The sequence below is a fragment of the Myodes glareolus genome, chromosome 20 (assembly GCF_982192425.1).
Source record: "Myodes glareolus chromosome 20, mMyoGla1.1, whole genome shotgun sequence".
In the NCBI taxonomy this organism is placed as follows: domain Eukaryota; kingdom Metazoa; phylum Chordata; class Mammalia; order Rodentia; family Cricetidae; genus Myodes; species Myodes glareolus.
In genome coordinates this window covers 25,049,143-25,062,231 of record NC_142045.1, presented here as the reverse complement: position 1 = coordinate 25,062,231, position 13,089 = coordinate 25,049,143, and the positions used below count along the sequence as shown (strand labels likewise).

At 37.7% G+C, this 13,089-nt stretch overlaps 1 protein-coding gene across 19 annotated transcripts in view; it reads left to right on the top strand.

Moving 5' to 3' along the window:
• Mbnl1 (muscleblind like splicing regulator 1) overlaps window positions 1-13,089 on the top strand; it is a 176,246-nt gene that overhangs the window by 159,395 nt on the left and 3,762 nt on the right. For 9 of the 19 annotated variants that reach the window (XM_048424801.3, XM_048424803.3, XM_085682458.2 and 6 more), the window contains 5 exons: window positions 1,068-1,121; window positions 1,996-2,149; window positions 8,277-8,312; window positions 9,010-9,104; window positions 11,755-11,829. In XM_048424801.3, the coding sequence (XP_048280758.1) occupies window positions 1,068-1,121; window positions 1,996-2,149; window positions 8,277-8,312; window positions 9,010-9,104; window positions 11,755-11,811 (396 nt within the window). In that variant the 3' untranslated portion in view covers window positions 11,812-11,829. Of the gene's footprint in view, window positions 1-1,067; window positions 1,122-1,995; window positions 2,150-2,438; window positions 2,675-8,276; window positions 8,313-9,009; window positions 9,105-11,754; window positions 11,830-13,089 lie in introns of those variants that run through there. The other 10 variants (XM_087899480.1, XM_087899482.1, XM_087899477.1 and 7 more) reach the window with 10 other exon arrangements.

Here is a 13,089-nt window from a genome sequence, read left to right as displayed (position 1 = left end):
AAGCTCTTCATCTATTAACCTCTTCGTTATGTTTTGCTGAAGATATGTTTGTTCAGGTATCCCACACAATACATAAAGAAGCTGCCCTTCACAGAAGTGAGGGTAACTCCTCAGATGGTTCAGATTGTTCCTCCTCTTGGCCTAACCCCTAAGGATCTGTCTTATTCTGGCTGTAGGGTTTCTGACATTCCTGCTTCATAAAGAGCCACTTGTCTCCTTTCTGACATAACGACACTGCCATCTCCAGCCTCTGTACATCATCGATCAGCCGTTGTTCTCCTTGGGTGTGTTCTTTTGCACATCAGAGCTCTTCTTCACATTTATCTTGCTTTTAGTAACATAATCTGGAACTATTTAGGAGAATTACTTCAACAAAATTGTTTTTAAATTAGCTGCAACATTTTGCATAGCCTGCCATCTAGATAGTGTGAAGGCCTGCTGTGGCATAAACATGATTGTTCAAGAGCCAAATCTTGACTAAGCCATTATACATGAAGGAAAAAGAAACTACGCTACTCAAAGAGTTAAAAATTGGGTCATTTAGAATAGATACTAAATGTTTTTTCTTAAGATAAACTTCAGTATGACCTCGTAGCAGAGTTTAAGGGGTCCATTTCTTGGCTTAGCTGTTTTAATGTTATCCGTTCTTGCATATAAATATATAACTTATTTAAGTAGTCATAAAAATCATTGTCACTACACCATAAAATGATCATGAGAGAGGTCTTTTCTGTGTTTGTTTATGGATACTTGAGCAAAAATACAGAAGGCAGACTCTCTCCTTTTCTCTTTCTTTCACCCCCTTTTTTTTCTTTAGAGTATTGTTTGTAATTAACTACAAAGAGGAATTATCCTCCAATAACAACTCAATAGTGCCTCTATTGTGCATGCTTAGTCTTGTTATTCGTTGTATATGGCATTCCGATGATTTGTTTTTTTATTTGTTTTTTCTCACCTACCCAAAATGCACTGCTGCCCCCATGATGCACCTCTGCTTGCTGTTTATGTTAATGCGCTTGAACCCCACTGGCCCATTGCCATCATGTGCTCGCTGCCTGCTAATTAAGACTCAGTCGGCTGTCAAATCACTGAAGCGACCCCTCGAGGCAACCTTTGACCTGGTACTATGACCTTTCACCTTTTAGCTTGGCATGTAGCTTTATTGTAGATACAAGGTTTTTTGTTTTTTAATTTTTTTTGTTTGTTTTTGTTTTTGTTTTTAACCAATTAAAATATATATAATCCTTTTCCTGTTTAAAATGGTAAAGTACAATGAAAAACTGAGTGTGGTTTCCTGAAAAATGAGCAGAAAGACCTAAAATGTGTACATAGATGGCTATGGTACAATGAAAGACTGGAATCCCAGCAGCCCACATTCAGTTTAACTACATTGTAAAAGCGTTCTAATGAAATACTCGGAGGACAGAAAAGTGTGGTTTTCACTGTATATTTATTTCTGTACCTGTGTGGTTAGCATGGCTTTAGTGGTAGAATTCTTACTTTTTAACCTGTAGAGTGCAGTATTTGAGGAGAGTTTGCATGCTCTGGGACATTTGCATGTGTCCGCAGACTGGGGTGGGCAGAGCCGGCAGGATGTCGTGTCCCCGGCCAGTCGCTGTACAGTGGCCTTCTCACAGTGCTCCCACTCCTCGGTCCTCATGGAGCCCGCACTGCAGCTTTCCTTCTTTCCCAAATCAACGGCTTCTCACGGAAAGCCTGAAGCATTATGGGACATAAAACACCTTACTCATGATAACATCTGCTCTCGTTACTAGTGGGCTTTCGTTGTGGATGAAATAATGCTTCCTTTAAAGCTTTTATCTTGCTTAATTTCCTTAATTGGTTTTGTCGACTGGATTTTTCCCTGGGTAGTTAAATGCTCTGCTGCTTGCTTGTTCGTGCTCCCTAACAGTTTTAGCCTACAACTGATTTTTCTTTTTTTTTTTCTTTTTCTCTTTTTACTGGTATTTGTTTTTATACTCATTCACTAAACAGGGAATTCCTCAAGCTGTACTTCCCCCATTGCCAAAGAGGCCTGCTCTTGAAAAAACCAACGGTGCCACCGCAGTCTTTAACACTGGTATTTTCCAATACCAACAGGCCCTAGCCAACATGCAGTTACAGCAGCATACCGCCTTCCTCCCACCAGGTAAGGGCTTGGATTGGCTACGGAATGCATCTCTGATGACCTGCTCAGGGTTCTACTGTTAGAGCAGGTTAATCCCTGCAGCCCAGGTTAGCCATTAAGTCATAGAGAGGGTGTAAGGTAAGGCAGCCATCTGGGGAAACACTCAGTTTTCATGATTGGCTTTCCTTTGAAACTGAAAACTTAAGCTTACTGAAACAGAGATGTTTATATATTTTTGGGTGTTTATGATATTTGGAATTGAAATGTTCTCTTTTTTCTCTTTCCTCAACACTGTTGTATGTTTGTCAAGCTGTGTTATGATGCTCTCCTGCTATAAGACCCCTTTGCCTTCAAGACACCACAGTTTTATGAAATGACTCAATTTTGACATCTTCAACCTGTAGTTTGCAAAATGCATCGAGACAGTTAGAATGTGTTCATCCTAGAGCTCTTAAGATGTGCTCTTCATATTAATTATGCATTGCTAAATTTACTCTTGTTCCAATGCTGAAATTAAAGTCTAACTTTCCTTGGTGTTTGTATTTACTGCTTAGTCATCCCATGTCTTCCTCTTTAGTGCTTAGTCATGCATCTGTGGTTTCAGGTCCCTTTCTGCTTGCTCACATCCACATACTCTTATTCAGAGAGATTTAAGGGTTAAAAACACTAATTCCTCACTTAGTTGGTTAGAAATTTACTATTTCAGCATCCTTAATTCTTTTATTTTTACATTGCTTAACTTTTTATACACTTTATATTTTAAAATTTATTAACCAAGAGTCAGTAATCTCTTTTTCTTATATATAGCTTTATTTTGAGAACACTATGAATATATATATATGTACTACTTTTGATAAAATAGTTTATTAAAAAGTTAGTAAAATAATAGCTAGGTATGTACATCATGGCTCTACCACCTTGTGCTATAGTGACAGTATTTATAGTATCACGTTCCTGTGATATTAAAGAAGGGGATCGTTTTCTTTTAGACCTATTAGCAAATTAATACATTCTACTCATATTAGATGTTACTGAGAAACCAAACTTTTTGTACAATTCATTTGGAAAACTGGCTATTCACACGTTGAATAAATAAGCTAGCTGAACTGTTTCATTAAAATGCTCTGGGATAAAATGGTAGCTATACTCTTGACACAGCCTTGTTCAAGTAGGAGTTTGCCCAGCCAGATTAGGATAAAAATTAAATGACCTTAATCTATAACATGTTCATTGATCTTATATTATATTCTTGATATTATATTTACCATCATACCATTATGTGAATCTATTATAGCAGGCATATAAAAGAATATATATTTGCAACCTGATTTGAAGGGCATAAAGCTCAGGTTGAGTTAGTCATTGGCCAAATAACCAGAGATAAGTGCTGCCATCTTGATTTAAAAATAAAAATACTTTCATTATTTTACATATATGTCTGCGTGTACTTGAAACATGCCCCTATGATATCTTTATTTCTGCCAAACTCCTTAGTCAGAAAGGTAGAAAATAAAGAATTTTTATGGGGAAAGTAAACCTATACCCCAAAAGCCACACAGGGACCAAAACAGTGTGTGACACAGAACTAAGTGTGGAGTCTGGAAGGCTCTGGGAGGCCAGACCCAGCCTAGCCTATTTGCTGTTTGTTTAGATTGCCTGGTAGGTGGTCCAAGGCCTCCTGCAGGTCCATGTCTATCATGTTGTGTTTGTGAATGGGGTTGGTTGGTTCTCTGCTTCTTAGGGCTGACCAATGCAGCACAGATTGTTATGGACAGTGGCTTTATTCAAATTTGGGGACGTTTGTGCATTTACACACAAGATGAAAAATGCTGGCAATTGTACTTTCTGAAATCTTGCTAGGACTAAAGGAAGTTGATCTTACCATAGACTCGTATACAATCACATGTGTACTATCTTGGAGAAAATAGGCTTATTTCCCGAAGTCTAGGTTAGGCATATAAAATAGAATTACATATAAGCGAAACATTCTCCTAATCAGAGCATAATAATTAAGAAGATACACTATCATTTTCACAGCTGGGATTTTTAAAGCCCTGTGGTTTGGTTGCTTCTCAGTAGCTGTAGATATGTGTGAGTCTGTTTCATTCAAATTGTAGTGAAGCACAGTTTGCTAAGTCCATAGAGCCATTGACTACATACATAGGAACTAGGTTGTTGGCAGAGGATCAGAGATGAGTGACAGGCTAGTCAGCTAGCAAAGACAAATACGCACATATTTAAGAACAGACCAGAATTTACATAGCATCCATCCACCTAATCCACCGTTCACAATTACATCCACCCATGTGTCTGTCTATCCAGTTATCCTTCTCTTTAGCTCTCCAACCTCTCTTTCTCTGCATCCATCTTGGCTTCTTTTCAGACAACACATATTGATTATATGCCTCACGGTATGCTAGTATTTACACTAGAGATTCCAAGCTCCTGACTGCAGGGGGAAATGTAGTATCCAGAAATAGTTAGGGCACATGCTTTCCAGCCCCACAGCCCTATTTATTTTCCACGTTTTGTTCCAAAGAGCCACCATTGGTTGAGTGATGACTCCTTTTTGTGCTTGCCAAACACTACAGACATCTTTTCTTCTTTTTTTCTCAGACCCAAAGTCTGACTTGGATTTTCTATGTTACTAGTGAGGAATTTGGGGCCTAGTGACGTCCAGCAATTTATCACCACGTTACATGGCTCTTGGGGGAATTTCTCAGTAGCTATGAGTTAGCTATATACTTACCTTAAAAAGAATTTCAGGAAACAGAGCCAGCTTTACCAATCACTGAACTCCACACCTATTTCACACCCTTTACCTTACTTAAAAGTCTAGTATATATAAATATTTGATTAAGTTCACTATTGTTTACTTGTTTCAATTTTAACTACACATTAAAAATTTTTATTTTACTTTACTCTTCAAAATTAAGCAGAATAATTATACAGACCAGGTATAATGTAGGACCCATTTATATAACAAAATGATATTCAACCCTTTAATATGTTAGAAATAATATTTTCATTGTTGTTGATTTTATTTTTTTGCCTAGAATATAAATGTAGGGCCGTTTTAATTTTACTGGATCCCGAGAAAACTTTGAGGCCCTCCGCTGGCATCTTCCTCTCTCTGTCCCCTACCCTCTACAGCCCAGATTCTCAAGTGTTCTGTTCCCATTCCATTCAGTCCCTGCCGCTCACTGTAAGCATTACCTGTTTAGAAGACCTTGGGAAGACATCTTCTCCAGGGGTCCTGTGCCACCTGGAGGATAGAATCCTTGGCTGAGCCCCTGTGTTCATATATAGCCTTGTCTGAAGAGTGTGTCAGCACCAAGGAAAGCCTGTGCCATGGGCTAACAATTCATGGCTCCAAAGCTTTCTGTGTCTTCCTCTTGAGTTTTCCAATATGTTTCTGTCTTCCACGGAAGTACCTATCACTTTTTTCTACCTAGCATGTTTCTCTCAAGCAGTGTTAGTGAACAGCTTTTAAAAGAGCTAAACTCGTTAACACAATTTTTATGTTGGCTCATATTGAGCTATACCTGACATAAAGAAATAGCCAGGAAACTCTCTTAGATGGTGGTATAGATGTTTGGGCAAGGGAGGCAGGAAGATGAGACCATTTTTATAGAATAGATGCCATAAAAATGTCTAGTCTCCCACTTTTATTATAATCAATTTAAGTATAAATATTTATAGTTTTATTTATGCTAAAAAGCTTTATAAATAATGAAAAATAAGGAAGCTATTACATACTTGAATATCAAATTTGACAATTTAATTGACTGCAAGTTTTTAATAAATAATATTCTTTAATTTTAGAATACCACAAATTACATTTGTACTCCTTACTATAAACTTAAATAAGTAGAAATTATCCCATAGAAATTCCAGTCAGATCTCCAGTTTTAACATTGTCTCTCTTCTTTTTATTTGTTTCTCCTTGATGTCTTTGTGACTATACCTGTATTACACGTACACATTGTCATCCCGACCTTTATATCCACACAGATAGTTAACATTTTAACTTAAAAAATAACGTGGTTACAGTGACACAATTCTCAGCACCACACCATGCTGCTGCGCAAATGTCTTTGTAGGGGAAATTGGGAACTGACAAATACATTCGCCTCAATTCTGCCTTATGCTGAAAACCGAGGGAAAATATAAATTGACTCTTTGTGCATCACTATGAGTAAATCAACCAATTGGAAGTAAAGATGTCTACTGTGGTCATTTCAAAAACAGCTTTTGGTTTTGGTAAGAGGGTCCTACAGCACTGTCTTCATACTTGTGAGTTACTGCACCCCGGCTAGTATCTTCATTGCTGCCTTGTGTTTATTTGCTATGAATCCCTCTTGAAGCTGTGTGCATTGGTTACATTGATAATGAGGATGATAACCCAAAGGAAAATTCAATTATTAAAAAGCTAAATGCTTTAGAGAGGTGTGTGAGGTCAGCTCACTTCCAGTGCGTGCAGGCTCAATTATGCACGAACTACTGTAGGCAAACTGTAGCATAATACTAAATTTAAAACCTGTAACGTGGATAATGTTTTAAACTGGTTTTCACGTCTCTTAAGTAGCCTACTTACTCCTTCGTTTACGTTTGTCCATTTTTCTTTCCCAATCCTCCTGCCTATAGGGTAGTACCTTCACAAAATCTTGACCCAGTATTAAGTCTTGCTTGCTCTGTTGTCTTTAAATATATTATTTGTTATTGGTCTGTTTCGTTGTTCTTGTTGCCCTTCACAAGTCTTTATACAGTAGTAGTAGCAAAGTACAAAACTATTCAAGTGTCTTAAATAATGCCTCCCTAGAGACTATTAGTTGCTTCCCTAGATCCGTTACTCGCTTTAATCTGGCCTCAGTGGCCCTGGCCTAATTGCGGTCCCGGATGTATTGCAGATGTAACAGCAATGCCGGTTGAGTAATCTTCGTTTCAGTTATGTTTCTCAATGGCAGTTTGTTGTGTAAAACCATTTCTGACAAGACTCAGTTGGCAGATATTTTTCTAACAAATGTTCATCCCAGATGCTACTGGTAGTTAAACAGGATGTGCCAAGATTTAGAGATTTAGATAGAAATATAAAATCATTTTATATTTTAAACCTTAAGGAGTCGAAAATAGTCTTGTGGAAAGAACAGTAGTTCTCCATATGCGACTGTGGCCTATACTTGGTAAAAATAGATAGAGTTTCAATATTTCTATGTCAGGAGGCAGCAGGAACTATGAATGTGGCATTATATTTAGTTCTTACAGTCACACCTCTGTGGACATTGGGGCTTAAGGCCCCGCGGGTGACGTGCGCATCCTCATTATCTCCCACTCATTGATGTCTAATTAGCAAATTCTTGCCTGTGAGTTTTTGTAAACTTTGGCTACTCTAAGAAGCCTTAAAGGTCTAAGCTAGCAGCGGAAGTCATTCTCTTTTGCCAGATGCCTACAGGGAAACTGGTTTGAGATTCCCCACAATACTTTTTCCACCTTTGAATTCTACACTAAAGAAATGAAGAGTTTTCCCTTTTTGCATCCTGTTGATTTAGTGCTTGCTAGCCCTCTGAATGAAGTTGCTGTCCGGGTGGTCACATCCTCGTTGTGTCTGTATGGTCGCTGCTACAGTGAGCAGAGAAGCAAAGCCCAAGAGTTTAAATTCGTTTCTGTTTCATGACATTGTCCAGTCAGTTTCGTGCATTGGGGTATTTAGCATTTTAATAATGAACACTATTTCTAATTACTCAGAGTGTTTAGTCTTACAAAAAAAATGCATGTGTCAGATTCGGAAGTAGCAAAGCAATGCTAAGAGCTGGCAGCTGGATTAAAACAAAACATTACAGAAGTTCTTCTAAATGAATTAAATAGGTTTAAATTTTCTTGAAAGTGCTCTGTTTAGAAGCAGCAGTTCAGAGAAAGCAAGTATACCAGCACACAGTGAAATTGGCTCTTACTCCTCACCCGGGACTAGTTCTAACTGACCACTGTGCTACTGTATGGTTTGATTGTGCTGACAGTTACATGCCACTGTTCCCGTAATAACAAGTTTTCTTCTTTGTTCAAATGAATTTCCTAATTACACGTGTGATGGGATGTTTTAATTCTTTTCCCTTTTCAAATCCACCTTCCTGTTGCAATGCATGATGGGCAGGCTCAATATTGTGCATGACACCCGCTACAAGTGTTGGTAGGTGCCAGCTTTGTTTCTTGATTATCTTAAACCTACATTGCATCTCACAGCCCCTCAAAATCCACTGCTAAGTTTAACGTTTATCTATTGGGCAAGTCCATTTCCTTTTTACTAACACCTGTCAATTAAATGCCAATTTCTATTTAATTGACATGTCCCCCCCACATAAATGTTTTCTTTCCACACAAGTTTCCTTAATCACTTAATTATTAGTGGATTTTGATTGGACTATGAGTTCTGGTATATAAAAACAAGTCTCTCTCATAAAAGTAATGACTGTATATTTTTATAATAGTGAATAATAAAAAAGAACTTTTATTCAAATGGATAATTATATATACAAAGTAAATACCTGTATTTTATTTATATTTTAATGTCTTTGAACACTATATAAAATTCTTGTTTTTTAACTTAGCAAATTAAGCCTGTTTGTATCGATTTTCTTGATTTAATGGTAACAAGCTTTTTTTCCCCCCCTCTTTTTTTTTCTCTTTCATCCCTCCCTCCCCTTCTCTCCTTGGAATGTTGTCCTGCTTTGCGCTGTGATTGCATGTCACTCGCTGGTGATGATGTCCTGTCACATGGCTTCTTGCTATGATAAATACCATTGCCCAATGATCTCCTCCATGTTGCCATGGTTTCCATATTGCTACACTCTTCTGTATGTTTGCTTATATGATTTTCCCTCCGAAAGTTCCCATGGTGCACGGTGCTACGCCAGCCACTGTGTCCGCAGCAACAACATCTGCCACAAGTGTTCCCTTCGCTGCAACAGCCACAGCCAACCAGGTTTGCTAATTTACAGCTTTGTTTCTTAAAAACCAACTCTTACTAGGGCCAAGTCCAGCAGCCTTAACGCACATGGATCTCCCATTGTGCTCAGTGGGAATCGTGTGTGTGTGAGAGCTGTAGAGGGTGCCGTCATGAGCATGGGGTTCAAAGATACCTCTTGTTGGCCTACACATTCTCTCTATGACAAGCAGCCGATTGCTTTTATGCCATTTATAAGTGCTCCAAAGTGTCGCAGCTCTGTTTCTGAAGCTACTAAACTGATATTTACACAAGCAATTCTCATTTTTCTCAACCCATTGTCTTAAGTATTTTGGTCACCCAATGTGGGAGCAATTACAAGGTTATTATTAAAGCATCTGGTATATACTTTCTCAGCTTGTTCCTAAATTCTTAATAAAAAAGAGAAAATATTTTAATGTATTCCTATGCCACAAATGACCACTCTTGTAAATAGAGTTTGATATATAATTTTTATAGTTTAATTTCTGATAAGCAGATTGCTTTTTAAAATGAATTGCTTTTATATGCAGCGTCTCTCAGCTTTGAGTCTAGCTGCATTAAATGGAAAAGGAAATTAAGTGCTATCTCGTTTCCACAGTTAACCTGCATCAATATGGGACATTTAGGGATGAAGAAAAAGAAATCATGAATGATAAATAAGTTATGAAAGCACAGTTTAGTAGGGATGGTGGTGTATGAAAGCCACTAAATCGGGTTATGCCTGTTTCACTGGCAGAAGTTAGATGGAGTCTAACGAGATTAAAAAGAACCCTTAGTGCCCTTGGAGCAGGCAGACAAACTAAGAACCAAAAGTTACTGCTATGAGGAGCATCCGCTTTCTTTTTGTTTGATGGGTTTTTTGGGTTTTGTTTTTTCAATATATCATCTTCCGTTGATGAACTTTCAGCTATTAATATAGTCATTAAAACCTTTCAAGATCATAATGCCAAAAGGATTTAAGTTTCAGACAAGCCTTAAATAATTCTTGGCTAAGTTCAGACTCATCAAAATATCCTTGGGTTTATACTAACACAGAAGACTCATTTACAAGAATGCTAGCTTGTGCATATGTGGCATTATAGTTTGACAGAAATCTCAATAAGATGCAGTGCAGTCCATTTATGGTGCACATCAATGATGCTGGAATCTCCTGCATATACCACATAAGACTATAGAATTGCTGGTGTAAGAACAACTATAGCAAAGCAAATTCAGAATGCCCTTGGCCACTTGGGTTGTAGGGGACACTTTACTTTTTGCATTGTGCTGTGACCATTTCATGCATAATTCCCTGGGTCTTCATACTACTACTATTCTACAACCAAAGGAAAGGGAATGGATATATATATACACACATATATTATATCTACATATACATACATATGTATATGCCTACAGTACATTAGCAATGCTGGGAATAGCTGATGCCACAAAATGCAGCCTGCATGCATGCAGAAGTTTATAGCTGGCCCTTCATCTGCATCGAGTGGTGTTGAAGGTCCTTGGTATGTGTCGACAGCCCCATCCTTGATGCTTCTACACTGCTGGGTGCAACATCCTGCCCTGCAGCAGCAGGAACAATGGTATGAGAAGCTTCATTATGCTTGGAGCACATTTTTGTGCCATTTGCCAATGCTGTAAAATTGTGTACAATGTCAGCTAAGAAATTAAAAATAAAAGGAACATAGTAATAGATACTCTAGACTGTCAATTATAGGTTTTAGAAGATTTGACATAGTCTAGGATATTTAAATTGAAACAACAAAAACCTTCATGTATGTAAGACCATTGTTACCCCAACAAACTTTCTGAAGTGGACTTAGTGTCATTGTATAGAATAAGTTTAAGTAGTCACCAGTTAGTTGCTTTGCTCAGGTTCACACAACCAGGAAACAAATAAATATTAGAACCAATGTCCTCAGGCCTCTGCTACACTCAACCTGTGGGGCTGTCTTGCCCACATTATCAACCTTGAATTGGTGGTTGGAGAAGAATCAAGTCACATGTTTGATTTTGTAAAAGTAACCTCTGTATTGGTCTCTCGTTGTATTTTCTCCGAAGTTCTTTGAGTCCCTGCCTATTTAAAATGCAATGGTATGTGTAGCCGAGGTTCCGAAGTCAGTTCATGAACAAACCTATTCTCTTTCCCACTTATTTTTTTGAACCACTTTTTTATAATTCACACCCGGTATATTTAATTTGGGTCAAAAGTTAAACACTTTGATCTGAATGAAAATATTAGAAATTTGGTTGCACAAACTTAGGCAAGACATTTTTTATTCTTGATTTCAGTATCATTGCTAAGTATTTAAAACCACAAGGGTGTGTGTGTGCGTGTGTGTGTAGGCCAACAAAAAGGGCTTCTTTTAATAACTGCTCTGCATGAATTTTTGGTAGCTGTACTTCTCTTACTTTCTAAGTACTGATAACATCTGTAGAGTAGTACTTAACGCGAAGATTACAAGCAGTGAGGTGCTTCTCTGGCATTTGCGTTTATATAAATTTTATGTCATGTTGACCTGATGAGGGCTGTCACCTCACAGCTAAATCTCACTGTTTTGTATAAGTTTAATATTAAGATGTTTTCATCTCTTGGTGGTTGGCTTGCTTGCATGGATCATTCATTAAATAATTTTTTATTTGCTAGATACCCATAATATCTGCCGAACATCTGACTAGCCACAAGTATGTTACCCAGATGTAGAGTTGTCGTCACAAAACAGTAAGTTTATTATGCAGTATAATCACTCAGTATTCGTGGTTGGAATATGTTTAATGCTTAAAATGCAAAGGATAAATATTTGGGTGTTTTTAATTGATACTCCAAATAAGTACAAGCATGAATAAAAGATGGCAAAGGTACTTAGAAGACAAAGACATGGGATAGGATTTGATGAAATTTTCTGCAAGGCCTACAGATCAGCTATTTTTGTCTGTATACAGCATTCAGTTTCTGCTGCAACTCCCCCACATTAGTGCAAAAACACTGAGAGAATGCAGAAATAAGTAGATGTGGACCATACCTCAAAAAACTTTGTTTTCAAATTAATCAGTGGACTAGATTTGGCTCATAGGTAGTCATTTGGTGACTGTGCAGAAGTCATTAATTTTATTTTAATATTATTTCACTCATTCCTGTATGATAATACATACCCACCTGTATCATGTATCGCTCAGTACAGGATCAATAGGGAACAATGGATCCAAGTCAAATAACTTTATATACGTGTATGTATATATACACATACATACATACATACATACATGTGCAGGTTTTTTTGTTAAATAATAGTTCAAGACAGCTAACTTAGTGATACAGGATTCTGAAGATGTTATTGTTCTTCACAAGGGTTTGGCATTTTGTGTTTGCTGTTTGTAACATTGTTTTCAATACCTGCAAAATTTGCTATTTTTCCTCCCTAAAGAACATGTTTATTCAACATATACACACTTAAATTAGATCATGTCTACAGCAGCATGACAAAGAGCCATTTAAAACTCAGTCTGGTCAGTAGAAGGATGGTGGTTTTTTGTTGCTTTCCTGCATTTATTTGGTCACTGACATATTGGCAAGTAATGTTTTGTATTGCTTTTCTGTTAGTTACCCCATCAATGATGTAAATGATTTCAGAACTGTGTGCTAACACAAGAGAACTTTGAACGAGCGTCCTGTGAGGCAGAGGTCCAGGGCTCCTCTTCTCAATAGTCAGAGAAGGCATTTGGAAAATGAAGGTCTTGTGTGAAGGGGAGAGTAAGGACCTGGCAGAAGGGACAGAGTCAGGTCTTCAGTGGTGCTTAGAAAACCAGGCGAGAAGAATCTCCCCAAGAGCCAGACCCAGATCCCTAGACTAGAGAGAACAGTGGGCAGAATATGAGATCCATTTAAGGAAGAAATGAACTGAGACTTTGAGGAGCCTGCAAAAGATCCATTGCAGTCAACAGTTATTTAAGTTGATTTTTCTCCATTTTGTAAGCTCTCTCA